The following is a 27934-nucleotide window of genomic DNA, read 5'->3' on the forward strand; positions in this document are numbered from 1 at the left end:
TTATTGAATCATATTTTATTGAAAGTCAATGCTAGACTATGAACAATACAATAATTATACTTAAAACTTAGCATGACTCTGTATGACATAAACATGTACTCAAGTCAGAACATTTATATTTTAACTAATTTGGATGGAAATGTAAAGGTTTAAAGCAGGGCTGGCCAACCATGTTTCTGGAGATCCACCATCTTGGTTTTCATTTAAACCCTAATTGGGCACATCCAGCTCTACTATGAGCAGCTCAAGGATATCTGGAGCTGTTGAATCAGCCAACACAAGCCGCCAGGTCCCCTCTGTCAAATTACATTTGGCTCCCTTACCTTTAAATTGTTTATAGCAAAGAAAGTCTTGCAGAGTGCTTATTTCTGTCTCCCAGTGTACTCAAAATTCAGAAAAGAAATGGTAACCAGGACAGGTGTGACGGGTGCACTGGAGTGGTTTCAGGAGAGGAAGTGATACCAGTCTCCACATTCTCCACACAGAGATTCCAGGGCAAAGGTTTTACTTCCTGATGACTCTTTAAAAAGCGTGTCCTGAAAGAGACTTTTAAAAGACTGTTCTTTATCTGCAAGACCAGTATATGATATCTTAAATCTTTCTCAGAATGTGGACTTAACTTGGGGTTTTTGTGCCATAATATATGCGCATGTTTTTGATAAGGGATAATTGCATATTTTAACTGCATCCCCTACCTGCCTGAATACAGGAAACAAACAAAAGGACATGGGATTAAATGCAATGGTCAGTGGAATCAAGAAAAAAAGGAAATATACAAGTTTGAGTTGAAATATAATATGAAAAATATATACTAAATAAACTACTACTACTACAATAATAATAATAATAATAAAATAATAATAATAATAATAATAATAAAGGAAGAACCAGGACTTGACAAATGCTTTTAACAAAGCTTTTTTCTGTAATGCCAGTTTTCAGCTGCAAATGACATTTTTAGCATCAGAGTACAATACATAATAGACAACAAATAATCAAAATGGATGACTGAACAGTTAAAAGTTTGTCCATCCTTGTTTTAACACCGCTAACAGCATCATAAGCAAATACCTCCATTTAGAAAATAAATTAGGCTTTGCTCAGCAGTGTCTACAATGACATCAACCAAACTTCATAAATATACTGTACATGTGATAAAAAAACAACCAGCAACTATACAACATACTGCAGAAAAGATTCATAGAAAACATTCACAGAAAACACTGAGTGGCACATAGCTCACCCGTTTTCCCCATCTGGGGCCATAAGATCATATTTTTCAGATGGCACCTCATAGTGATTTCAGCAATAACACTGTGGTTCACGAGAACATCCAGAAATATACGACACCCTCAAACAATGGTCTAACAGTGATATTTCAAGTACATACATCATAAATCCAGACTGGGGTAAATGAAATGTACTGAACAATTAAAGACAGTCAAAGGAAAACAGGAGCTGGGAGAAGCTGTTAAGGAGAGCTGACATACTACCTGCATGTAGACCCACTGCAGGAGCGAACCCAAAACCCAGGTACAGGACAGGCTACATGCAGGCCCTACTAGTTTGCTCTTTTTCCTTAACAGCGAATAGCGTGTTGAAGCCAGTCTGTTTTGCCTGTGTTTTTATTTTTAGATGTCATAATTTGAAGTCAGCTTCAGAAACTTCAGTGCATACTGTAATAATTGTTGGAAGGGGAATGTGTGCTTCTCTCTTCAGTATTCGGGATAAAGCAGGTGCTAAATTCAGGCCCTGGGGCATCAGTAAGACGTGCTGATCTGACGGTCCTCTCTCTCAGGCTGAGGAAAGGTAAACACTGGGGTTGTAAAGACCTGCAGGCCCACAGGTGAGCCTGTGTACAAGAGCACAGGTGTGCAGGTCTACACAGGGTCTAATCCACATCAGCCTACCGCAACATCGATAAACACTAAAAACAACACAAACAATGACCTCTCTCTCCACTGGACAGAGCAAACACACAATCGTGTTGTATTGTGATGATAAATAAGGCAGTAATTACAGGGTGTATGGGAAAACCCCATGGCACATTTATGCCCAGATGCGTACACATACAGAAACACATATATCCACACATACAATACATTCCTACGTAAAAACACAGGTCTTTTAAATTAAATTAACAGTGCGTTTTAGACACCCTCTCAACAAGCCTTCTAACAAAATATTTGCGAAGCGAGACAGCGACTGGCAAGGAAGGCTGAAGGTCTGGGTTTGGCCGTCAAAAAACTGCCCCTACAGCTGGGAAAAAAGAACCGTATGCCCCCCACCCACCCTGCGATACAGCAGCGTGGACTGGTAACGGTGCTGCTCACGAGTTATTCACATGCAGCCCAACGTTCGTTTGTAATTCTTACTGAAGCAAACTGCTTTTTCCTTTTTTTAGGAAAATAACTTTCAAAAAGGTTAAAGGTACTGCAAGTTACAAGAACCAAAGCAAAATGCAGAAATGTTTCATTTTTTGTTCCACAAATACAGTGGTGGTTCACACCTGTGCTCTCTATGGCAAAGCTCCTTGTTCCTGTTCCTCCTCTGTTTTCTGTTCCCTCTCTCCCCACTTGACCTTCAGCTCTGCGTCTCCAGTCACCTGTCGCTGTGCTCCTGGATACTCTCAGGAAGACCAGAATCTGAGCTTAAAGGCGATTTGACCGTCGAATTCGGCTCGACTGCAGCAGCCAGAACCCACAAAGAGGAGCGCTTTTCTCTGGAAACATAACGAAACCCAAGGGGGGGTCAGGGGTGCAGGTTTACTGGTCCAAACGGGGCAGCTAGCCTGACATATTTATCACACATAAGTTTTGTATTGTTAAATTATTCCACACAATATAGCCTGACATGGATCGTTTGATGCAAGATTCTAAATGAAACACAGAAGCTGCAAGGCCATGAACTTCTGTGAGCATTAAACAGCTTGTGTTGACAGGACTACAGGGCTAGTGTCAGGCAAGCGAAAGGGAGACGACATGTCAGACGCGGTCAGAACAACATTTATATTAGCGGTTTGGCGGCTTGCTAGCAAGCAGTACAGTGCAGGAGTTGGCCATGACGCACACAGGACTGTAGCACTTCAAAATAAGAGTCCCCTCTCAGAAATTCCTGGCAGCAATTAAAAAGAGAGAAGAGCAATCATAAAAAACTGTTCCCATGTTCCATCCAAACATCGTTGAGAAATCAGCGTTGTTTAAAAACACTGTTGAACATTGAAAAAGATCAGAAACACTCTGCCGTCCAATGAGAACCACAATACCTTTGGCATTCATAGGACTGGATTCTGTAACACTTACATTGTGGTTAACCGAGCGATACAATAAATACTCTCAAAGAAAAATATGTTTTGCTGAAATGATCATCCAGTTTTGTTTTTTGGGATGCGCAACCTTGTTCGGGTCCACTTTCTTTGCAAAACTATTGGAGAAAATTATTCAAACCTTTCATTAAAACATTCAAGTGCTCCTGTGGCACTAATTTGGGAAAATCTTTAATAATACCTTTCCATTGCAAGCCAGGAGTTTTATTTTTATAATGTTGCTTTCCATGTTAGAACATGGAACTAAAAATGATTTGAAGGCAAATTCGTAAATTGAAATTCCCAGGGAAGGTGAAACCACAGTAGAGAAGAGAATGTTGTAACTGGCTTACATTTCAAAAGATATCAAATCGGGGTTCCTGAGGCCATGAAAAATTAACCTTGAAAAATCATATTAATGCGGCTCAATTATGTTTCTATTAATGCCTGAGCCAGTGGTGAATTATTTTGTACACACCACAGCGTATAAATGCTGCTGTGCCAGATTCAGGTAATAAAAATCAACATGGGCTTATGGGTTTTTATTTGAACTGATTCGCTCTCACGGGTCATCCAAACAGGGCGTTTTCTTGTTTTACTAGTATTTGCGCAACCCGAAAGACAGTCAGATGTATAAGTCAAATGGTCGTCTACATAACTCTGGACACAGTGGCATAACCCCAAAATGAAACCTCCACCCTCTGCAGCAGGAACTGAACCACACGAGAGAGGGGCATCATTTTGTGCTGTTGCCTATATAACTATGCTAGTCTATGAATATACCTTAAACTTAAACGCATCAAAGTAAGTAGCAAATTGCTCAAGTGGGATATTGGTGCAAAATAAAAAAATATCTTTTTAATACTATAGGAAAGTCTTACAATACTGCAGCCTTGTTAAATCTGGAGCTTGAAGATAACTACAAAATTCACCCAGACGGACACTGACAAAAACTGGAGCACTTCAGGAGGGAAACTGTAACTCCTGAAGCTTGAGAAACGACTGCCCAACACGTGCCGTCACAACAAGCTTAACGAGAATTAACACCTTAAATTATCTCACCAATACTAGGGGGCCCTACCAGATCTGCTCATTTAATTTTGGTAGTCAAGGCAACACCATGTTCAGGAGAGTATAATTACACTGCATTCAAATAGCAATATAACAGAACTAGATATAACTATAAATATGTGAGTCTTGTGTGATCGTAAACATCATCAAATGTTTCATTTTTAATACATAGGCCAAAACAACATGCAGATAGCATAATAGGCAAGTTATCTGATTAACTGCATATAAAATGCAGTGCAGTGAATGGCCACATGCCCACTCCACACACTGTTACCTGCAGTTCTGTGGTATAAGTTACATACACTTTGGCCATCTTCAGGATGGCTCCCAATTTTTATTTTTTTTAAAACCGAAATCAGATATTACCTCTCACGTTCTCACACATTTCTCCACTCCTCCTTCCTCATGACAATAACTGGGCACGGAGGAAGGAGGAGCTGAGGCATCTTCTGGGAAAAAGGAGTGCAGTTCTTTAAAAAAGAAAATAATAAAATAATAAAAAACAAGAACCTTGCTTTGCATTGATTCAAGTTCGAGACTGAGGTTGAATTTTTCTTCCTGAAACCGGTTGGAACTGTCACGCCTTTTCTCTCCGAACGCACTGTCACTCGATGCTCCAGCTCATTTTCCATTTCCATGGTTTCCTCTCTGTGTGAAGTCTTTGGCCCCTAGGGGTCATACGGGTTTCCTCTCTGTGTGAAGTCTTTGGCCCCCAGGGGTCATACGTCCAGGCTCTCTGTGTGAAGTCTTTGGCCCCCAGGGGTCATACGTCCAGGCTCTCTGTGTGAAGTCTTTGGCCCCCAGGGGTCATACGTCCAGGATCTCTGTGTGAAGTCTTTGGCCCCCAGGGGTCATATGTCCAGGCTCTCTGTGTGAAGTCTTAGGCCCCCAGGGGTCATACGTCCAGGCTCTCTGTGTGAAGTCTTTGGCCCCCAGGGGTCATACGTCCAGGATCTCCTCGGCCGTGCCGCCACAGCGCAGTCGGTAGCGGCCTGTCCTCCAGCTGATGGTGGGATCCCACAGTGCGGACAGGAAAATGCGGAGGCTCATGGACTCCCTGATGAACCAGGCCACGGCGTAGTCCAGCTTGGAGAAGGGCGGGGGTCCACCCTGGGGGGGAAGGTGCGTATGGGAGGGATGGGGTAGGATTGGGGTGAATAAACTCTCCAATGCACAAGCATTTCACACAGCCCCACCAACAACAGGGCAGAGCGCCCCACTTCACAAATGTACAGAACAGCATAACAGACAGAGTATGTGGTTCTATGACTCAGCTGATTAAGAAATCCCACTTCATTCAATGCAAACAGTTTTGCAATGAACACACAAAGCTTAACTGGTGAACATCTTAACAACAGTCATTCCTGAGCTCCCCTCCAAGGAATCTGCGTTACTGTTCGCTACTCAGAACGGATCCTGTTTTACTGGTGCTGTGTCGGGTACGCTGATTTCCAGGTACTGAAAGGCGTGGGAGTGTGGGCCCCGCCCGAGGCGACGCTCACCTGGACGCCTCGCAGCTGGATGTAGTCGCAGATGAACCAGGCCAGGCAGTGGCACAGGAAGAAGACCAGGACGTTCCACTGGAAGAAGCAGTGCGCGGCCCAGCCGATGATCAGGCTCGCCAGGAAGCACTCGGACACGGGCTCGCACACCGTGCCCGGGAGCATGTTAATGCGCAACTTCGCCCACCTGGGGAACGCACACACAGGCCAAACACACACCTACGATTAACACACACACCTACGATTAACACACACACACACAGGCCAAACACACACCTACGATTAACACACACACCTACGATTAACACACACACACACAGGCCAAACACACACCTACGATTAACACACACACCTACGATTAACACACACACCTACGATTAACACACACACCTACGATTAACACACACACACACAGGCCAAACACACACACCTACGATTAACACACACACACACAGGCCAAACACACACCTACGATTAACACACACACCTACGATTAACACACACACACACACACACACACACAGGCCAAACACACACACCTACGATTAACACACACACCTACGATTAACACACACACCTACGATTAACACACACACCTATGATTAACACACACACCTACGATTAACACACACACCTACGATTAACACACACACACACGATTAACACACACACCTACGATTAACACACACACCTACGATTAACACACACACCTACGATTAACACACACACACACGATTAACACACACACCTACGATTAACACACACACCTACGATTAACACACACACACACGATTAACACACACACCTACGATTAACACACACACACACGATTAACACACACACCTACGATTAACACACACACCTACGATTAACACACACACACACGATTAACACACACACCTACGATTAACACACACACCTACGATTAACACACACACACACGATTAACACACACACCTACGATTAACACACACACACGATTAACACACACACCTACGATTAACACACACACCTACAATTAACACACACACCTACAATTAACACACACACACACGATTAACACACACACACACGATTAACACACACACGATTAACACACACACCTACGATTAACACACACACCTACGATTAACACACACACACGCGATTAACACACACACCTACGATTAACACACACACATGCTGAAAAACCACAGGTGATGTGAGGTCATTCTCAGGAATGACCCAGGCACAGTGAGGTCATTCTCAGGAATGACCCAGGCACAGTGAGGTCATTCTCAGGAATGACACAGGCACAGTGAGGTCATTCTCAGGAATGACCCAGGCACAGTGAGGTCATTCTCAGGAATGACCCAGGCACAGTGAGGTCATTCTCAGGAATGACACAGGCACTGTGAGGTCATTCTCAGAAACAAGTACCTGATCATGCGGGACTGGAACTGAGCGATCGAGTACGATCCCGAATTTTGCATAGCGACCTGCGTTGCCATGGAGAATTTCCACCCCCTGACAGAAAGCGAGACCGTAAATGCATCATTAGTTTCCAAAAGACAGTACCAGGACAGCTGAAATCCCCCACACTGAGAATCTAACAAGATTACGCATTCCTAAAATACAGACAATATACAAAACATTAAACACATTGATTGCCTAAGCTTGCAACTAATGTTACACAAGGATCTCTAAAGCCGAGTTCTAGCACATCGATATTACTTCATGTGTTAATTACTGATAAATGTAGTGAATATTTACACTGTGCTATGCATGAAAAGGAGGCAAAAGCAGAGAATAGCAGCTCCTGACTGGCTGTGGTAGAAACTGCCCGACAGGAATGCTTCATATTGGAGTTACTGCTTCCATAACACAAACACACGTGTTACAGCTGAGCTCTTCCTGCTGTGACAGAACGGAGCGCTGTCCTGGAACAGAGGAAATGGGCGAGCGTAAACCGCACAGGGGCGTGGCCTGTTCTGTCCGGACTCCACCCACCTGTCGGCGATGGCCTTGGCCATGAAGTAATCTTCGGCGATGTACTGGGCAAAGGCGATGAGCCCGCCGGCCTGGTCCAGCACGTCCTTCCTCATCAGGCAGGACATGCCCGTCACACACTTGAACCCGGTCACGTTGGCCGAGATGTAGGAGCGGGGGTGAGACGTCCCGAAGTACACCTGGAAGGGAGCGAGCACAGTTCGGGAGGGGGGGGGGGGGGGGGGGGAGGGGGGGTTCGGAGAGGCGGCCAGGTGAGCTAAAGGTGACAGCCGTCATATGTACAGCATGGAAGGCTCTCCCCGTGCTACACAGTTAGGCTTGCACATTTACTGCAGAACTGTACTCTCCAAGTTCAGTATTCTTGCCCTTTAGTCACACTTGTTCTGCAACAAATAATGAACAAGCGAAATTTACGTAATGACTTTTGGTTAAGTCTTGCTAAATTGACCACTTTCCATGATGTTAGAAACCTTTCCCCCATTCAACCCTTTGGAAGAGAGAACGCAAGAAACTGTAAAAGGACAGACTGACTTTAATCTGACATACATGTATAAAATATGCATATGATATATTCTCTGTGTTTATCACCTGTTCTAACGTCGCAGCGAAGCCTTGCCTGTCCGCCACGTACGGGAGGCCATGCACAAGCCCCACCTTCTCCGTCATCTGATTGGTCATATCAGTGAGGGTGTCTGGTTTAACTGCGATAGAACATGACAAATTAATACCGCCGAATACATCCACATGTACTCTTGAGTGAATGTTTTAGATAAACTGTTTCTTAATACAGTTTTCAAAGGACGACATTCTACAGGTTCAAATGATGAAATAAAAGTTTAAAAATGTAACCTGTAAGACAGAAATGTCCAATCTTATCCAAAAGGGCCTGGGGGGGGGTGCAGGCTGTTTTAGCCCAGCACTAAGACACCATGGGTGTGAACAGCTCTTTTTACTTTCAGATTTGGAAGGGTTCTGGATTTTACCCCCGCAATTATCCAGCTAACTCAGTAATCCAGCTAACTCTGTAATCTTGTTTTGTGAAATAACCCCCTGATTCTATTTATCAAGGTCTCGATTGAAGAGCATGATTAGTTCATGGTCTTTATGATTTGCATGACTGGTTGAGTCTTAGCCCTGGGCTAAAACAAAAACATGCACCCACACTGGCCATTTTAGATATGACTGGACACCGCTGCTGTGTTTGATAAACATTCACTTTTACATACAGTTGGGCCAAAATAGCCTGCTCTACATTTTTAAAATGGCATTTGCACAGTCCAAACAACCACAAGAACAAATGTAGCTGGATGAATATCAGAAAGCTCAGTACTGAAAGAGAGCTGTTGTTAAATCAGGTCAGCTGATTTAACAACAATTAGGGTTAAGGGCCCAAACTAGAGTTAGGGTTAGGAAAACGGTAAGTCTGAGGGTAAAGGCAATTTGACGGCTGTGTTCAGCAGCTTGAAGAATGGTTAGGACACAGGTTTGTTAATGATTTTGAATGAGTAAAATATTTTCTACTGTAGCATGGGTACCTATGGCCATTAAAAAATGTGCAATATATTATTATTTTTTCAATTAAAAAAATATTTTTAAAAGACCTGGAACATATCATTTTTCATTTGTATTATTGTCTTCATGATATTTACATTCATTTTTAATCAATTTTAAATGGGTTTTCTGAAGTTTTCCAAGCTACCAATGGCTTCAATTAGGGTTAAGGGCCCAAACTAGGGTTAGGGTTAGGAAAACGGTAAGTCTGAGGGTAAAGGCAATTTGACGGCTGTGTTCAGCAGCTTGAAGAATGGTTAGGACACAGGTTTGTTAATGATTTTGAATGAGTAAAATATTTTCTACTGTAGCATGGGTAACTATGGCCATTAAAGACATGTGCAATATATTAATATCTTTTCAATTTAAAAAATATTGTTAAAAGACCTTAAACATATCATTTTTCATTTGTATTACTGTATTCATGATATTTACATTAATTTTTAATCAATTTTAAATGGGTTTTCTGAAGTTTTCCAAGCTACCAATGGCTTCAATTAGGGTTAAGGGCCCAAACTAGGGTTAGGGTTAGGAAAACGGTAAGTCTGAGGGTAAAGGCAATTTGACGGCTGTGTTCAGCAGCTTGAAGAATGGTTAGGACACAGGTTTGTTAATGATTTTGAATGAGTAAAATATTTTCTACTGTAGCATGGGAACCTATGGCCATTAAAAAATGTGCAATATATTAATATTTTTTCATTAAAAAAAATATTTTTAAAAGACCTGGAACATATCATTTTGCATTTGTATTATTGTCTTCATGACATTTACATTAATTTTTAATCAATTTTAAATGGGTTGTCTGATGTTTTCCAAGCTACCAATGGCTTCAATTAGGGTTAAGGGCCCAAACTAGGGTTAGGGTTAGGAAAACGGTAAGTCTGAGGGTAAAGGCAATTTGACGGCTGTGTTCAGCAGCTTGAAGAATGGTTAGGACACAGGTTTGTTAATGATTTTGAATGAGTAAAATATTTTCTACTGTAGCATGGGTACCTATGGCCATTAAAAAATGTGCAATATATTATTATTTTTTCAATTAAAAAAATATTTTTAAAAGACCTGAAACATATCATTTTCATTTGTATTATTGTCTTCATGATATTTACATTCATTTTTAATCAATTTTAAATGGGTTTTCTGAAGTTTTCCAAGCTACCAATGGCTTCAATTAGGGTTAAGGGCCCAAACTAGGGTTAGGGTTAGGAAAACGGTAAGTCTGAGGGTAAAGGCAATTTGACGGCTGTGTTCAGCAGCTTGAAGAATGGTTAGGACACAGGTTTGTTAATGATTTTGAATGAGTAAAATATTTTCTACTGTAGCATGGGTACCTATGGCCATTAAAGACATGTGCAATATATTAATATCTTTTCAATTTAAAAAATATTGTTAAAAGACCTTAAACATATCATTTTTCATTTGTATTACTGTATTCATGATATTTACATTAATTTTTAATCAATTTTAAATGGGTTTTCTGAAGTTTTCCAAGCTACCAATGGCTTCAATTAGGGTTAAGGGCCCAAACTAGGGTTAGGGTTAGGAAAACGGTAAGTCTGAGGGTAAAGGCAATTTGACGGCTGTGTTCAGCAGCTTGAAGAATGGTTAGGACACAGGTTTGTTAATGATTTTGAATGAGTAAAATATTTTCTACTGTAGCATGGGAACCTATGGCCATTAAAAAATGTGCAATATATTAATATTTTTTCATTAAAAAAAATATTTTTAAAAGACCTGGAACATATCATTTTGCATTTGTATTATTGTCTTCATGACATTTACATTAATTTTTAATCAATTTTAAATGGGTTGTCTGATGTTTTCCAAGCTACCAATGGCTTCAATTAGGGTTAAGGGCCCAAACTAGGGTTAGGGTTAGGAAAACGGTAAGTCTGAGGGTAAAGGCAATTTGACGGCTGTGTTCAGCAGCTTGAAGAATGGTTAGGACACAGGTTTGTTAATGATTTTGAATGAGTAAAATATTTTCTACTGTAGCATGGGTACCTATGGCCATTAAAAAATGTGCAATATATTATTATTTTTTCAATTAAAAAAATCTTTTTAAAAGACCTGAAACATATCATTTTGCATTTGTATTATTGTCTTCGTGATATTTACATAAATTTTTAATCAATTTTAAATGGGTTTTCTGAAGTTTTCCTAGCTACCAATGGCTTCAATTAGGGTTAAGGGCCCAAACTAGGGTTAGGGTTAGGAAAACGGTAAGTCTGAGGGTAAAGGCAATTTGACGGCTGTGTTCAGCAGCTTGAAGAATGGTTAGGACACAGGTTTGTTAATGATTTTGAATGAGTAAAATATTTTCTACTGTAGCATGGGAACCTATGGCCATTAAAAAATGTGCAATATATTAATATCTTTTCATTAAAAAAAATATTTTTAAAAGACCTGAAACATATCATTTTGCATTTGTATTATTGTCTTCATGACATTTACATTCATTTTTAATCAATTTTAAATGGGTTTTCTGAAGTTTTCCAAGCTACCAATGGCTTCAATTAGGGTTAAGGGCCCAAACTAGGGTTAGGGTTAGGAAAACGGTAAGTCTGAGGGTAAAGACAATTTGACGGCTGTGTTCAGCAGCTTGAAGAATGGTTAGGACACAGGTTTGTTAATGATTTTGAATGAGTAAAATATTTTCTACTGTAGCATGGGTACCTATGGCCATTAAAGACATGTGCAATATATTAATATCTTTTCAATTTAAAAAATATTTTTAAAAGACCTGAAACATATCATTTTTCATTTGTATTACTGTATTCATGATATTTACATTCATTTTTAATCAATTTTAAATGGGTTTTCTGAAGTTTTCCAAGCTACCAATGGCTTCAATTAGGGTTAAGGGCCCAAACTAGGGTTAGGGTTAGGAAAACGATAAGTCTGAGGGTAAAGGCAATTTGACGGCTGTGTTCAGCAGCTTTTTTTTTTTAAAGACCTGATTTAGAAGAAGCTGTTATAGCTTTGTTCAAACGGCCAGGAACAAGTTCCCATTAAGAGCTCTGCTCGCATGTCGTCAGAGAGGAAATGAAAGCCAGGTTCTCACCGCGAATGCCGCTGTCGCACACCCACACCAGGTCATACTTCGCCCCTTCGTATCCCGGCATCAGGTTGTTTATTTTGGGATTGATGCCAACTTTCCTTCCTCCTAAAAACGGAAAAGGCAGGCTGTCAGAATGAATTCACTCTGTGGATGTGTGTGTGTCTGCTGTTTGTCAGAGCTAACAGATAAATAACTGAGCAGTACAGCTGTGACAATCATACTGAACAACAATCAGTCCATACGCTTAGTTCAAAAAATAACCACCACAAGGTCCAATAAGACAGTCACAGACACGCAAATTAATTGGTAACCTCTGGTAAATTTCGTCCATCAATTACGTGGACCAGGCATTAGGCTGCACTGTCCGGTCGGGACCGTGAACCGGACATGTACAAATTATTTAAAAACCGGACGTTTGGTCTAAAAACAGACATCTAGCGACCCTGGCTGCACGGCGAGAGGTAACGTACAGGTCCAACAGAAAACAGGCCAACTCTGCACAGCTTTTCAACCCCCTGGCGAACTTCAGCTGACGCAATTGAGAAAAAGCAATTCCAAGGTTTCAGTAACTGGTTGTTGAACAAGCCCTATTGGCTTGTCTTTTTACTTTGCTGTATCTGGGCCGTTACAACAGCTGGCTAGCTACAGCAACAAACAATCCATTAAAACCTCAAGTTAAAAATCTTGCATAATATGCCATTATCCATTGACTTAACAAATGTAACAAATTTAACGTTACAAAGGGAAAAAGTTCTCTGGGACAATGCAGACTTCCATTTGCTGCATTACAACGCTGATTTGTGTCATTTTCCATCCTTCCAAGTTCGTGTGATTTGTATTCTGCAATATTCTTTTGCATGAATTTCAGACAGATATAATTAAATTTAGCAAAAGTAAATCAGAAAGAGCTCATAAGATGTCCTCTTGTCAGCAGGGACACTGAGACACTGATTCAAAACAAAGTGGAAAATGCAAGACCAGTGTTTAGACACAAACACTTTAAAAAATACACTTTAAAACTACGAATCAATATGTAATTTGGGCACAGAAATGAACCTTTTTTTATTGCAAACGCCTCCCAGTGTAGAGTCAGACATATTTATTAACCTCAGCAGAGTGGTTTTGTGTTTGGCCTGTTCAGCGTAACACTTCCACTAGCTTTATTCTTCAGGTCGAAGCACCAAGCATCCAAAATACTGACAGCAAGCAAACATCAGCACTGCCAGTGGAGATTAAAGGGAAAATCTCGTTTTTGATCTTATGTGATACTCGCTTAGCTGCGCGGTCTTAACACACCTTCCGTTTGTCTTTGGATAATTATATTTATTATTAGTTATGGATAATAATTATTACACAAAACACATGCTTTAGCAATTTAGTTCCAGCTGATTGAGTGTTCCGGCAGTGTATTAGCCTAGCCTGCTAAACTCACCCACTGAATCACTTATTCTACCTTATGCTATCACACTTATATCATACTCATGCACATTACCTGAATGTAAAATAGAAAAGCCACATGTTCAGTATTTTAAAGTGTTTAACACTGCTTTGCAAACGGCAATTTGTGCTCACCGATAAACAGTCTGGCATCCACGTCGGGATATTTTCCAAGTAATTTTTTACAGACGTCAACAGCAGGATCGTCGTGGTCTTGGACACAGAGGAGGATTTCATACTGTCAAAAAAGGAAAATGCGACACATTGTTAACCACCTTTTTCCACTGCATTAAAATAAAAGTGGATTCGTAAAAAAAAAAAATCAGGTATACAATCAGGTCAACTGTGACCTGATTGTATAATCTAATGTTTGGGTCTAAGTGGGCCAAAAGCTGGGTGAACACCACAGGCCCTAAATTACGATTGAAAGTTTTTTTGTGTTATTCCCACTGTGGTATGTTCTTCTCAGTCCCACCCCAGATAGTCAGCGTGTTACTCATTTTAAAACCATAAAAAATGTTTGTGATGAAAAATAACCTTTGCAGGTGTATGCCCAGCAGTGAGAGCAGATACTCAAAGAGCTTTGAAAAAAAATGTCACTGTAAAAATCAGACAATCTGAACTGGGGGGACAGGGGTGGGGGGCACTGGGGGGACAGGGGTGGGGGGAAATGGGGGGAACTGGGGGGACAGCGAGGTGATAAAAACGCAAGCACAGCATTCTGACTGACTTACACTGCTAAAGCATTTAAGAACATGATTATCAAGCCAGCAGCAGAAGCCAGGAGCTGTCGGATAACTGATGAAGTTCATTCAGGTTGAAACGGCGGTTTGGCGAACGCTCAGATGGGAGGAAGTAAGTTTTGTGTCCAAAAGCTGCTGAAGGGGAGGGAGGGGTGCGAATGATGTCTCATCTGTCAGACCACAGTTAAAAACAGGGGGGGTGAAGATGAAGATGCGTGTGCTTGCACCGACTGCAAGTCCACTAAGACTCAGGATACGGAATACTGGGGCTACTGTGCATTTTGGCAAATACACTGCTTCCATGATTCAATAATTTAGACAAACTGACATTTGCAACAAACCTACTGAGCTTAAATTTTAAATTCATTTTAAAATACAGCTAAAAACCGTGTGAGTGACAAAAGATAAAAATCTATTTTAGCATATTCCCACATAAAAGCAAAAAATTTGTGTCCAAGACCAATTAGCGAAGGCTGAAGGGAATTTTAAGTGGGCTGCAGTGATTGGACGGGAACAGTATGCTGAGTGCTGTTGGCTTTATCCTAGTGCATTCAAACAGCTTAACTCATTCACTAGGAGCATTAGGCACTCGACTGTAACGGCAGCCGAGTAAAAGCACAGAAGGCCGAGCCTTCACACGGCTGCATGTCTGTTCAGGACTCTGTACTGCTATTCAGAGGCTCTGGAGGGCTGTGCTACGGGACAGCCCCCCTGTCAGATTCTCCGTTATCCAGTCACCTCTGTGCCTGCTTGCCATTCGCAGTGACGAGCTGCGTTTGCAGGCAGAGCCCTTACCCCAGAGGGTCTGGAGCCCAGCCTCATGACTGAAACTGCTACTGAGTCAGTCAGCCACGTTCCACAATCACGAACTTTGTACCAAACAATACGCTTCCTGTCATTAAAAGTTCAAAGCGCAATAGAAACAGGCCAGCTCATAGCCAAACACAGCCAAAGACACTCCCAACACTCCCATTTCCCTATGTGCAATTTTACCTTTTTCTCTTTAGGGTAGAGTTAGTGAGCAGGCACCTCAATAAAACTCCTTTCAGTTTTTATTGCAGCCATCTTATTTTAAACTTGAGTTATGTTAAACTAAAAATAAACCTCGCATTTAGCGCCTCCTCTGTTGAAAACGGAAGTTGGCGGGTCTTATGGGTCATAGGCAGTCATTAGGCCCTTTACACTACCTGTTGTTCTGCAGCCAACGGGTAAGCTTCAGTTCCCCTTAGAGGAAGGCATTGCCGACTTTCAAAACAACATCTGAGAGCAGGAACACAAGCTTTTGTAGTGTGCCAATGTCATTGTGTAGCAATTAAAAACAAAAACAAGCGTATTTAAAGTGCTGACTTTGGGCCAGAATCGGTGTAGATCTGGCCCAGAGTCACGGGCAATCTGGGTTGTTACTACCCATACCACAATTAGTTATCTAGCTAGCTAAACGTAAGAGTTAGCCACAAAGATCCAGAAAAAAGATATTGTTAGACACCCCAGCTATAATTACTTAGCTAAGACGGTACGGTATGTAGTACTGGCTAGTGCAGCTAGCTCACAACCAAGCGGGTAGCCAAGTGTTATCGTGTGTATAAAATGTGTGCTTTTTTTGTTGTTGACAGTAGCATAGCAAGCTAGCCACAAAAGGGCTAGCTAAGTTAAATGCAATATGTTTGTGATGTCACTGTTTCTAGCACTGGCGCCTAGTCAAGTATAAAGGAGCTTGCAGGGTGTTTTCAGCTAACGTTGACAGAAATGGCAAGCTGCATGGTTTGGGACATCAACTGTAAGGTTAAGAGTCCTGAGGCAATTTCAAAGAGAGTTATCTTCTACACGGACAGGAAGGTGGTATCACCACACACATATTCCAATGTGCAGCTGGCAGCCGATACTTTTTTTATCATTCATAAGAGAAATAAAAATCTAAATCTTCAGCGCCAACTGGTTCGGCAAGAAACAGGAAGTTAAACATAATCATGAAGTTAAACATAAAATGAATCAACCCTAATCAATCCCTCCATCAATGAAAAATCTTTTTTAAAATTCTGAAACCTAAACCATTCTTTAGATCCAGTGGATATTTTACAATAATGCCAGCCGGCTCACCAGCTAATATTCAATAAACAAAACTACATTTCATACCAGCCTCCATATCACAAGACTGAGACAGGAAGGGGCTGTTTGCAGAACACCAGCAGTTGCCACAGGCCGAAGATGATGGTTTATTCAATTAATCTGACTTGCAAATTTATTCAGAAGAGCTCAGCATCACTCAACTTATAATAAATAATTCGTAATAAATATATTGTCATTTTGTCCACATGAAACACTTGTTTTTTATTTGTGAATGTGAATTTTTTTAAACCGCAAAGGGGACGCACAAAGTGATAGAAATTATTAGGCAATAAAGCCAAATGGACAGAAAGTGGCGGGACCTGGAAATGAATCGCTCAATAAACAGACACATACTGGGGAGGGAGCAGGCCGGAGAACCCTAACCCTGGAACAGCAGTGAGCTGAAAAGCTTGAACGCAGCACACCTTGGGGTAGTCCAGCTCAAAGAAGGTCTCCAGGTTGCTGATGAGGTTCGGGTCCACCCCTTTCAGGGGCTTCAGCAGGGACACGCCCACCAGCTTGCTGTACGACGGCTTGTCCGTCGTTTTCCTGTTCAGATGAAGCCGGCTGAGAGAAAAGGGGATAGGAAGGAGGAGAAGGCGATTAGCGACAGCTGAACTCACACACCCGACCTGCCAACCTGCACACACACCCGACCAGCCAACCTGCACACACACCTGACCTGCCAACCTGCACACACACCTGACCTGCCAACCTGCACACACATGAATGAAGGAAGAGAACTCGCACCTGAGTCACCAGCACAGGCACCAATGTGACTCCATTCACTTTCCTGGAAAGAATGTTTTCAGAACAGAGTCTGCAGTGGAGCCCTGGAATTACGCGACAGAGTTGGCAAGGTGGTTCTACAACCTGAACTTCAGGATTCCACCTTTCATTTACCAGATACAATCACATATTTTTTAAAAGTAGGATGGATTTTTCAGGAAAGCTGTGAAAAAATTTACTTTTACATTACAGGAACCATACCACAACAGTTTCTTGTAAACAACAAGCATTAAAAACTACTCCAATTTATTTTGCATATGTAGAGCAACTATAGTTATAAAGGTCAGTCATGCCAATAAAAAATTACATAGCCAGTTACAGAAATGTTCTGTTGCTTCATTAAAATCTCACGAATATTTCTGTGCTTTAGACTTCCTTAAAAATATGCACATATGTCAGCTTGAGGAACTGGTGTTGCTGTTCATAAGAAATAACTGGTCTGGCCCTTCCCATCTGAAAGTGAATTTGAGGACAAGCTTGTAAAGGTTTGGAGCAGCACAAGATACACCCTGCAAATCACCAGTTATGATTCAGAAACAAACTGCAATTTAAATTTTATGGTCGTTTAGAGAGATTACGTTTTGCACCACATTTGTAATATTGGACCGTTGAACAGAGCCTTCTGATGCGATTCCATCTTTGGAGAAAACATGAAGAAATCCTCATCTTTCTGACCACTGACCCACATAATGATGGCAAAAATATTGTTCACCCTTCCCTGCGATGAAGCATTTTACCAAACATGGCATACAAGTGTAATCTGGCTGTGTATGGAGTCTGGTTCACTCCATGCGCGGTGAGAGGAGTTTCTGTTAATATGCACATGCTTCAGTGCATCAGTGAGCTTCCAACTGAAGTAATGCGTGTAAAGCACAGACAATGGAAATAAGTACGACTACAGAAGCTTTTCAATAGCTTAATTAAATTGTCATAAATGTGTCTAATAATTTTGCTTCAACATTTATGTTTTCATTCTGGCAAAACTTCAAGCACAAATCATAAATGCAACAAAGCAAGAAAATAGGTACACTAAAATACACTTCCCTGCAGCCATGCCGTGTGCTGACTCAAACACCTAAAGCCACTAGCCAGCTGACAGAGCAAACTTAGTGAACTCCACAAGTGGCAAAGAACACCAAGACTCTGGCCACATGTCTAGCCATGTCACACACCCCCCCCCCCCCCCCCACTCACTGCCTATGTCAGCTCACAGAACATAACCCTGGTGCTAGCCTATCAGGCAGCTAAAGGGACAGCTCTGTTACATCTACAAAAATATCATCAGACCCTACACAGCTAAGAGACCCCACTGTTTTGCCACCTGTGGGCATCTGGCACCTTCCCCCTACGTACATGCACTTCCAGGTCAGGTCTGCTGTCTCTACTGCCCCCTGGTGGTGGAATTAGCTCCCCACTGCAGTCGGTACAGCAGAAACCCGGCCCATATTCTGACAGACTGAAGTCTTCCCCCTACAGACTGCACCATGGTTCTCTCACCTGCTTTACATAACCTTTTCTCTTTGAATAGGCTATTGTTACAGTTAGCTATAGCTGTCTAAAGAGGTTCTCTGTCCAGTGGTACTTTCTTTAGTTATAATACAAATTGTTTATTACGTTAACATTACACTTATTGATTATTTATTAATGGGCCTCTGTGGCTCACTGATATTGCATTTTTGTATTCCTGAGAGTTACAGTGATGTTCTCCTTTTCAGTGTGTTGCTGTAGACAAGAGCGTCTGCTACTGTGAGTGACTGAAAAGCAATGTTACGTATCCTAGGACCGTTGCACTGTGACAGCAGGATAACGAATTTAAACTTTAAAATCTTTTTCTAATCTTAGTGTCTAGAACAGGGAATCTCAACCCTCGCAAGTCGCAATAAATTCTGCAACTTTAATTCAGAAACAAGAAACCAGACGAGGTGAGTTAATTGTGCCAAGTAACGGGGATCGGCAGACCCTGTGGATAGTGTTTAATGAAAGGAATCTCGCACTTGTTAGGCAACGTTATAACATATAGTTTACAACCTTATAACTTTCAACGTATTTACCGCTGTCTAATCTTACTAATAACCGTCAACCAGCAGTGATAATAAGGCTGAAATTAACATAGAGCTTTATCCAGTCAAGGTCAACAATCGGAGCAGATAGCCAAAACCCGCATTCCGTCAGAGAAATGACGATGGTACTACTGCACCTTGATATGACATCATTGGAGTTAGACTAACGCCATGCTCTTTAAAGCGGCGATAGCTCAATGGCTTCACATATGTAGCTACTGAACTGTAGCGTACTGAGTAACTTAGGCTAGAGGTAGAGCTGCTAATATAGGAGCTGCTAATTTAACTAATCTAGTAACGTTAGCAACAGCTTAATTCACGTTTACCGAATGTAATAAGACATTGTTGCTCCTTCGTCACTGAAACAATACGACTTTTTGATAAATCAGTTCAAATTGTCAGTTCTCCAGGACAAGTTCCTCAACATAGCTAGAAGTTAGCACATACAACTTCCTCAACAACACAGCCCATGTTACGGAATCCGCCAGGCACTGCTGGCTCAGCAGGTGTAGTGCCCTAACACTGCTGCAGCTATGCTCGTTACAAAGCTTATTCGGTAAAGAACTAATCATAACTACTTTGCCAGTACTAACACATTTACAAAGCAAGCGATCTATCTACCAAGAAAACAAACAGCTAGCCAACTGAGCTGCTGTTTAACATTGCTGCTACGGTAGCTTGCTGTTTACCTTGTAACACCGAATATAATACATAGCTACCAACATTTAACTTGGCTAGTGAACGTTTCTTCAAACACACATCATGTGAAGCTACAGTCATCTGATATTCGCTATACCTAGCAAAAAATCAGTCGCTAACAGTGACTTATTTTGGTCGGATACAAAGCAATCCATCTTGGTGGGCACACGCTACAGCACATAACATAAAGCACTCACCTTACGTTAGTGCTAGCAACATTAGCTACCTGAACCTCGCTAGGCTCGTAGCTGTTTAGTTAGCAAGGTACACATCGAAGCTTCATTAAAAAACGAAAATGACGAGACTTACACGTAGATGATGGACATGAAATGCATGAGCCAAAGGACAAGGAATAGAATGAATCCGAATACGACCAGTCCTAGTTCCAAGAGGGCCATGTCCATTCTGATCTACGTAACGGACCGCACACAAGTGTCACTGCTCTCCCAAACCCAACTAGCAACGTTCTACGCTCAAGTTATCTGGCTGGCACTGCGGAATCTGGAGAGAAGGGCGGGACAAAGCAGCTCTCGCTGCATTCATTCATGCTCGCTGGTTAGGTTCAGGGTTGCCAGGTTCGCGGTTTTCATGCCAAATTTACTTGTAAACTTTAGTTGCTGCTATTAAATTACTTGCCGCGGGTCGCGGTTTTTTTGGGCTATTATTTAGCAAATGCGCGGTCGCAGAGAAGACGAGCTCTAACGGCAAAAAAACAACTCTGCTATTGTACTTTTAGGTTGAAGGATGACAGAAATGGGAAGCGTTTTAAAAAGTGACAGAAATATTTGATTCTGAATCAAAGGACATTATCAGTGACTCCGATAACTCTGATGAGCCTACAGAAGACAATCGCTGATCCTGATACCGCAATACAGCCGTTCAGGCTTGAGCCAGAGGTGCAGTGACTTTGTTGTGTAATTTGCCATATTCTGTTAAAAAAAGATGACAATTAGTATCTCTCTTTCTCACTTTACCAATGTTAACTGTAACGAGGCCTTGGCTAATTAATATGCTTTGGAAGTTCCATCATATTGAATGGGACTGGGAGTGTTTTCTGATTGCATGGAGTATCTAAATGTGAGAAAATGCATATCTGTAGGTCTAGGCAGGGGTCTTTTCCCCTTTTTAACACATTCTAGCAAGATATCTACAGTATGGCCTTGAGTAAACCATACGAAGATATCGTCACATAGGCCAACGGCTTCATTATTAGTTATTATTATTAAAACTAATAATAAATCAATAAATTATTTTATTTTACATTTTACTCTTTGAACAAATGAATAACACAATAGCCTGCGGTGAGGGTAAATATACATTAATATCTGCTATAGCTGTGAAATGAAATAGGCGTAGGCCTACTGTTAGTCTCCCGTTCTATTTATTTAATTACAATAAAATGTAAATATTGTTGCTTTTATTTATTCAAGTTTGGCCACAGGGCATTATGACGAGCAACTGTAGATCTTCAGGGCGCGATCGTTGCTGCACCTCTTAAGTAATGAAGCAATCAAGTTATTGTAAATGCTAATGAATCAGAATAAACTTAGTCGGTTATAAATAAGCCACTTCACCTACGAAGAAGATCTCGTGCTGGTGAAAAATGACGTCGACATAAGGAGCCACGTTGAAATCGTAGCGCTGAGTGTCGTGAACATAAAGAGTTCAAGTGTACAGACAAATCAGAATACCACACTTGTTAAAGTAAGTCCGTTTACAGAAAGATACAGTCAGTGTAAACCAGTTACCATATTCGCTTTTAACTGAACCTGACGTGGGCTATGGATTAGCAGCCTAAACTGCTCCGCCCACAGTCACGTAAACTGATCTGAAGTTCAGAGATCAAGACGGGTAGCTAAAATTGTAATTAAACTGGATTTTCCCTGATCGCCTAAATAATTAGCTCTAGTAACTAACTTATATGTAACCCGACTGGTTAGCTGCAAAAACCATAACTATTCGCATTTTAGCTAATAATTCTGGAGAACAGTGGTATTATCCTGTCAGCCAAATATTTGTTAGTGTTTGCCTACTGTTAGAAAATATCCCGCCATTTTCTCACGCTGCATACGTGTTTTTATACTTGGATGGATACTGTAGCTCGCTATAGATAAACTTTCGTGTAGGCCTACATGTCTCAATTTATTAGGGTATTACGTATGATTATGTATTGTGTGAATATACATTCACTTGACTCGCCTACGCATTTTAAAAACGTGTAGAGGGGTCCTTGGCGGCTGAAAGTCTGCGGAAAGTACATTATACATATTATTCATGTTTGTTTTACGTAGGTCTGATGTTGACAACCACAACGGCAAGCACAATGTTCCCAGCTGTAAAATACAGGGCTATAGACTATGTCTATGAGGTAGGTGAGGACGAGAGGTTATCTAATCCGAATATATATATATATATATGTGTGTGTGTGTGTGTGTGTGTGATTGTGTGTGTGTGTATTCAGGGTATATTTTTAGCATTTTACAGCTGTAATACTCCGTAACTGCAGTCCAATAGCAATTATTATTTATGAGTGGAACTGGAAAAAGTACAGGTAGTGGCATCGTAACATTGTAATTTTGCTACAATGCAATATTCGCCCCTTATCAGGAGTTATAAACTGTAACTTGGTTGATGCCAGCAACTCATACACTGACAAGAGAAACAGCTGATAATACTGCAACAGTCCTTTTAGTTTTGTAGAAATGGTCAAAGTAATGTAATGAATTATTATGCTAATTATTAATGGGCAATTACTCAATTATAAAGGCGCTATGGAATAATATTCTGCTATAATTTATGTGAAAAATAATTCACTATACCAGGACAGTTTTATCTCCATTTAGTTGATTGTTTTTCATTCCATGGAGGCCTCTACAAGGCAGAAGTTGACCATGAATTGGCTGGTTCTCCCGGTCCCCTACCACCTGGACCGCTCTGACCTTTACGCGCACTCAGGGACCCTGCCTGAGGCCGTCTACAGGATGCCATGGACTCGGGGTACAGATAACCCTCTCGACTATGGAAACTAAAAGTTTTTCTTTTTTTTTGTCTGAAGAACGAAGAACAGAAAAAAGACTGATATGTCTGCATGTTTTATGTTTTCTAAAGAGTTTTCTCTTAAGAAAGAATGCTTGTGGAAAGCTTGTCCTTGGCCGAGGGCCAGTTGGCTTTTACACACATTCTCCTCGGACGGTTTTGGTTTTCAGTACAGTAATGCTGGTAGCAAATGGCTGTCTCTCACAATATGTGTGTCTTGCAAGTCCTGTGGAAAATTATTGTTGCCTCAGCATGTGCCAATATATTTGTAATCAAAACTGAATTGTATGACCTTATATGATGGTGTGGTTAAAGAAAGGTTGGGAGGTATGCGTTGTACTCCAGTGTGTACCTTATGCTGACGTATCCACTTGTTTTGTTGTGTCATAGGGAATGGGCTAGCGCTTAAACTCCACACATTTGTTCAGTTGAAGGTGGACTGCTGACTGGAGCCATTTGAATGCATATTCCATAAACGCAGCCTCTCAATATGTACACACAATAGCAAATGACCACGCTCACGCCTCGGTCAAAGACCCCTGTGGAGGGGTGCTAAATCAACAGTTTAAAAGTGAAACAAGATTTTTAAGTGACTAATAAATAAGTGTTAAAAATATTAATTGTTTCAACAGGAACTGTGATTTCCACCTGCAAGCTCGTCATCAGTGGATCCGTACTGGATGACTTAAAGAACAGTGGACAGCGAGTGGACTTAAATGAAAAGTACACTTAACCCCATTTACTTCGGCTCACTTTGGAGAAATATCAGCCCTACTCATCTCCACACTTTCCTTCCAGGCCTTTAAACAGACCATTGGTCTCAACCTGATTTTATTCATTTGCATTGATTAACAAGTGTGCCAACATTGAATAATCCATTGCCAGGAAAACACACAGCTTCTTTCTTCACAGCATATTATGGAGATTAAATCATCATTTAGGAAAATCAGTTTTAATCACTAAGTACACACAACCAAAAAAGATATCCACTCTGTTAACTACCGCGTTTGCTTTTACCACAACCATCAATTAAAGCCTGGATTTTGCATCAGTGATAACAAGGAGCTTGATGTGATGTAACTGCCTGTTCTACTTCTGGTTTCATAACCACCGGTAGATTCAACTCTGTGGTTCATACGTAGGAGGTCCTACCGTATTTAACACTGAGAAGCAGCTCCTCAATTCCTACTGTTCCCCCTAAGCTTTTATTGGAAAGATTTCCAGTTGGAAACAGGAAGTTGCTACACTATCGATCCTGCTGTTTTTCAATTTGAGAACGTGAGTTCTGAGTAGAAATATTAAATGGTTAAAATGTGAATGTATCATTTGTAAACCAGCAAAATGTAAAAACTGTTCAATACTTTTGCAAAGAATTTTATCTATATCTATCTGAATTACAGGAATATAAATTAGGGAAATAAACCTTCATTAGTCTGTAGTAATGCTGTGGGAAATAATGCCGTGTATCCGATGTGATAAGGCTGATCACCCTCTCTGTCAGATTCGGATGTCCCCTGGTCTGCCTGGGAGGGGTCTCTGTGGAGGTGGTGCCCAGCTCAAACCCCGCCTCCCAGTCTGCCCCGGACATGGGCGAGGCCCTCTGGCTCATGGAGGGGGGTGGGAGAGAGGCGGGATGCGCTGAAACTTTCCCCGAGGCCTCGGAGGAGCTCCTGCACCCAGGAGAACAGCCCAGCGGTAAGTTCAGCTGACTGGGCCCAGAACAGCCCAGAACAGCCCAGCGGTGAGTTCAGCTGACTGGGCCCAGAACAGCCCAGCGGTGAGTTCAGCTGACTGGGCCCAGAACAGCCCAGAACAGCCCAGCGGTAAGTTCAGCTGACTGGGCCCAGAACAGCCCAGAACAGCCCAGCGGTGAGTTCAGCTGACTGGGCCCAGAACAGCCCAGAACAGCCCAGCGGTGAGTTCAGCTGACTGGGCCCAGAACAGCCCAGTGGTAAGTTCAGCTGACTGGGCCCAGAACAGCCCAGTACAGCCCAGCGGTGAGTTCAGCTGACTGGGCCCAGAACAGCCCAGAACAGCCCAGCGGTGAGTTCAGCTGACTGGGCCCAGAACAGCCCAGAACAGCCCAGCGGTGAGTTCAGCTGACTGGGCCCAGAACAGCCCAGAACAGCCCAGCGGTGAGTTCAGCTGACTGGGCCCAGAACAGCTCAGAACAGCCCAGCGATGAGTTCAGCTGACTGGGCCCAGAACAGCCCAAAACAGCCCAGCGGTGAGTTCAGCTGACTGGGCCCAGAACAGCCCAGAACAGCCCAGCGGTGAGTTCAGCTGACTGGGCCCAGAACAGCCCAGAACAGCCCAGCGGTGAGTTCAGCTGACTGGGCCCAGAACAACCCAGAACAGCCCAGCGGTGAGTTCAGCTGACTGGGCCCAGAACAGCCCAGCGGTGAGTTCAGCTGACTGGGCCCAGAACAGCCCAGAACAGCCCAGCGGTGAGTTCAGCTGACTGGGCCCAGAACAGCCCAGAACAGCCCAGCGGTGAGTTCAGCTGACTCTGTTCGGCCCACATGTACAGACCCTGCCAGCCTAGTTCACAAGCGCTATTGTGACCTGCCTCCTGTGCACACAGGGACAAACCCACAGTAATGCATGATTTACTAAGCTATAATTGAATGAATAAAATGGTCTGTGCGACGGTGGATATGCGGTGAAGGCGCTGTTTTAGAGCAGGACACCCCCAGCTGTCAGAACAGCTGCGTGTCAGTGCGCAGCAGTGACCCCTGCTGGTTGATGAATGTGTTACGCTGCGCAATAAGCGCCTGCCTCTGACTCATCTGTGCCGGTCTGACTCGGGACCTGCTGTGTTATGAAAAGCAGCTGCTGACATCATGTGCTTCTCAGCACAGAACACGGATCCTCTGGGCTCCCCCACACCGGCCCCAGAGAGCAGGCTGAGTGTTGCAGCTGGTGTGTGAGTGTTGGGCGTCCCAAACGAAAAGCGTTCCAAATGAAAAAGCGTTCCAAACTGGGGAGAAAAAGAGGAGAAAGCATAAATAAAGCGGTCCAAGAAAAGAAGTGTGTCGTGATTGGCGGGTGGGAAGACAAGAATGCACATCCTGGCCTTCAGGTTCCATGGGGATGTGGAACCAGGAGAGGGTTGGGATTGGGAGGGGAGGTGGGGGGGGGGGGGCGGCGGCGGCGGGGGGGGACTCAGGGTGGGGCAAAGAGACTGAAGCTCCAGGGGAGGGAAGAGAATAGGAGACGGGTTATAGGGGCTCCATAAATTAGATTACATGTGTTGCACACACAGCCGTCTCAATAGCCAGTCTCGCTGGCATGCACGCAGAGCTCAAATGTGGAAACAGAAACTCTGTTTCTGCCGGAGCAGTTTCAGGCGCTGGTGTAGTTTATGTAACGTGTGTCCAAGGGCACTGGCTCCACGCTGACACTCCTGCACCTGAAAGGCAGGCGCGTGACTGTGCCTGCCTTGGTTTCTGTCAGCACCTGTCCTCAGTCTGCTTCCACGCTTTGTTGTACGTCGCTCTGGATAAGAGCGTCTGCCAAATGCCTGTAATGTAATGTAATGCAGTTTCATACCACGGCTTCTCACACGGAGCAGCACAGTGAGGTCACACGGTCGTAGGTGTGACACCCCCCCCCCTTTAGTAGCAAAGCCACGCCTCTGTGTTATCGCGTGTGCGCTGAGGTGAAGGCCTCGTAAACACGCTGACAGGGCGGAACAGGTCTGCTGGTACAGACATTACAGATGCCTTGTCTCACTGTGGTATCTGTTCTGTGACTAGCCTATTTCTTCGCCTTTTGCAAATAACTGACTGCTGAGTTTTCTGGTTAATGCGGAGTGGTGGTGTATTAAATGAACAAGTCGGGATTTAAAGGCAATGTCACCTGCTGTGTTTATACAAATCTACAGTATCTCTATATTATAATCTATATATATGGCTGGTGGTGATGAATTACACATTCAGGCTTGTTACTAATCAACAGTTCTCAGCTACTAATACAGTTTGGAACTTATGGTGTGCCGCATAAATCTGTGAAAGAAAAAGCTAACAAACTTAACCAAACTGCTGTATTTGTGTGTGGACCAGACAGGTCAGATGTTGAATCCAGGCTTAAATCTGATCGTCTGATGAGCATATTTACTCCAAGGCCCTGCTCCCCCATGTTTAATGCCAGAAATCTAAATGTATTTACTTTGGCTCGCTGTAAAGCGTTCTTCTGATTGATTCAAATCTTCTAGACTCTTTCAGGAGACTCTCAAATGTTACAGCCATCAGAGAAATGTTGGAATTAATGGCTGCTGCACCTCTGACCCTTCCTGCAGACTCAGGTCTGTACCTGAAGGAGGAAATGCTCTTCATCGATCACCTGCTGCGCTTTGGAGAGCAGTTGCCGCGGTTACGCGCCATATTGGGCAGGCTGAAGACGGTGACCGTGCCGGACCCCCTGCTGTGTCCCGCGGGAAACGGCCTCTCAGAGGACCTCCTTTTCAGGTACCCACCGGGGGGTTGCCATGGTTACCATATTTTTGTTTGGGAGGGGCCTCTTGGGTGGGTATTGCAGTCTTTGGCTCCTCCTCCAGGAGTATGGAAGTACTGAACTTTCTATGAGCA

At 42.6% G+C, this 27934-nt stretch overlaps 2 protein-coding genes across 9 annotated transcripts in view; one reads left to right on the forward strand and one right to left on the reverse strand.

Annotated features, from left to right (window-relative positions):
• LOC118206309 (ceramide glucosyltransferase-like) lies at positions 1 to 20819 on the reverse strand. 2 transcript variants are annotated; one of them, XM_035378874.1, is made up of 10 exons: positions 20619 to 20819; positions 17187 to 17328; positions 14048 to 14150; positions 12479 to 12580; positions 8455 to 8567; positions 7867 to 8045; positions 7297 to 7383; positions 5878 to 6064; positions 5330 to 5485; positions 1 to 5197 (listed from the first exon to the last, which is right to left on the reverse strand). In XM_035378874.1, the coding sequence occupies exons 1-10, from the start codon at positions 20711 to 20713 to the stop codon at positions 5183 to 5185; spliced, it is 1179 nt and encodes a 392-aa protein (XP_035234765.1). In that variant the 5' UTR covers positions 20714 to 20819; the 3' UTR covers positions 1 to 5182. The 2 variants fall into 2 exon arrangements, with proteins under 2 accessions (XP_035234765.1, XP_035234764.1); XM_035378873.1 differs by having other exon boundaries at positions 1 to 5485.
• LOC118206308 (protein shortage in chiasmata 1 ortholog) overlaps positions 19087 to 27934 on the forward strand; it is a 20433-nt gene continuing 11585 nt past the window's right edge. For 2 of the 7 annotated variants that reach the window (XM_035378864.1, XM_035378870.1), the window contains exons 1-6: positions 20817 to 21205; positions 22601 to 22677; positions 23177 to 23306; positions 23978 to 24068; positions 24847 to 25040; positions 27646 to 27814. In XM_035378864.1, coding sequence (XP_035234755.1) covers positions 22606 to 22677; positions 23177 to 23306; positions 23978 to 24068; positions 24847 to 25040; positions 27646 to 27814 — 656 coding nt within the window. In that variant the 5' untranslated portion in view covers positions 20817 to 21205; positions 22601 to 22605. Of the gene's footprint in view, positions 19297 to 19392; positions 19473 to 20816; positions 21206 to 21611; positions 22014 to 22100; positions 22678 to 22752; positions 23307 to 23977; positions 24069 to 24846; positions 25041 to 27645; positions 27815 to 27934 lie in introns of those variants that run through there. The other 5 variants (XM_035378868.1, XM_035378869.1, XM_035378867.1 and 2 more) reach the window with 5 other exon arrangements.

This window comes from Anguilla anguilla, chromosome 10 (genome assembly GCF_013347855.1).
Source record: "Anguilla anguilla isolate fAngAng1 chromosome 10, fAngAng1.pri, whole genome shotgun sequence".
NCBI lineage: Eukaryota > Metazoa > Chordata > Actinopteri > Anguilliformes > Anguillidae > Anguilla > Anguilla anguilla.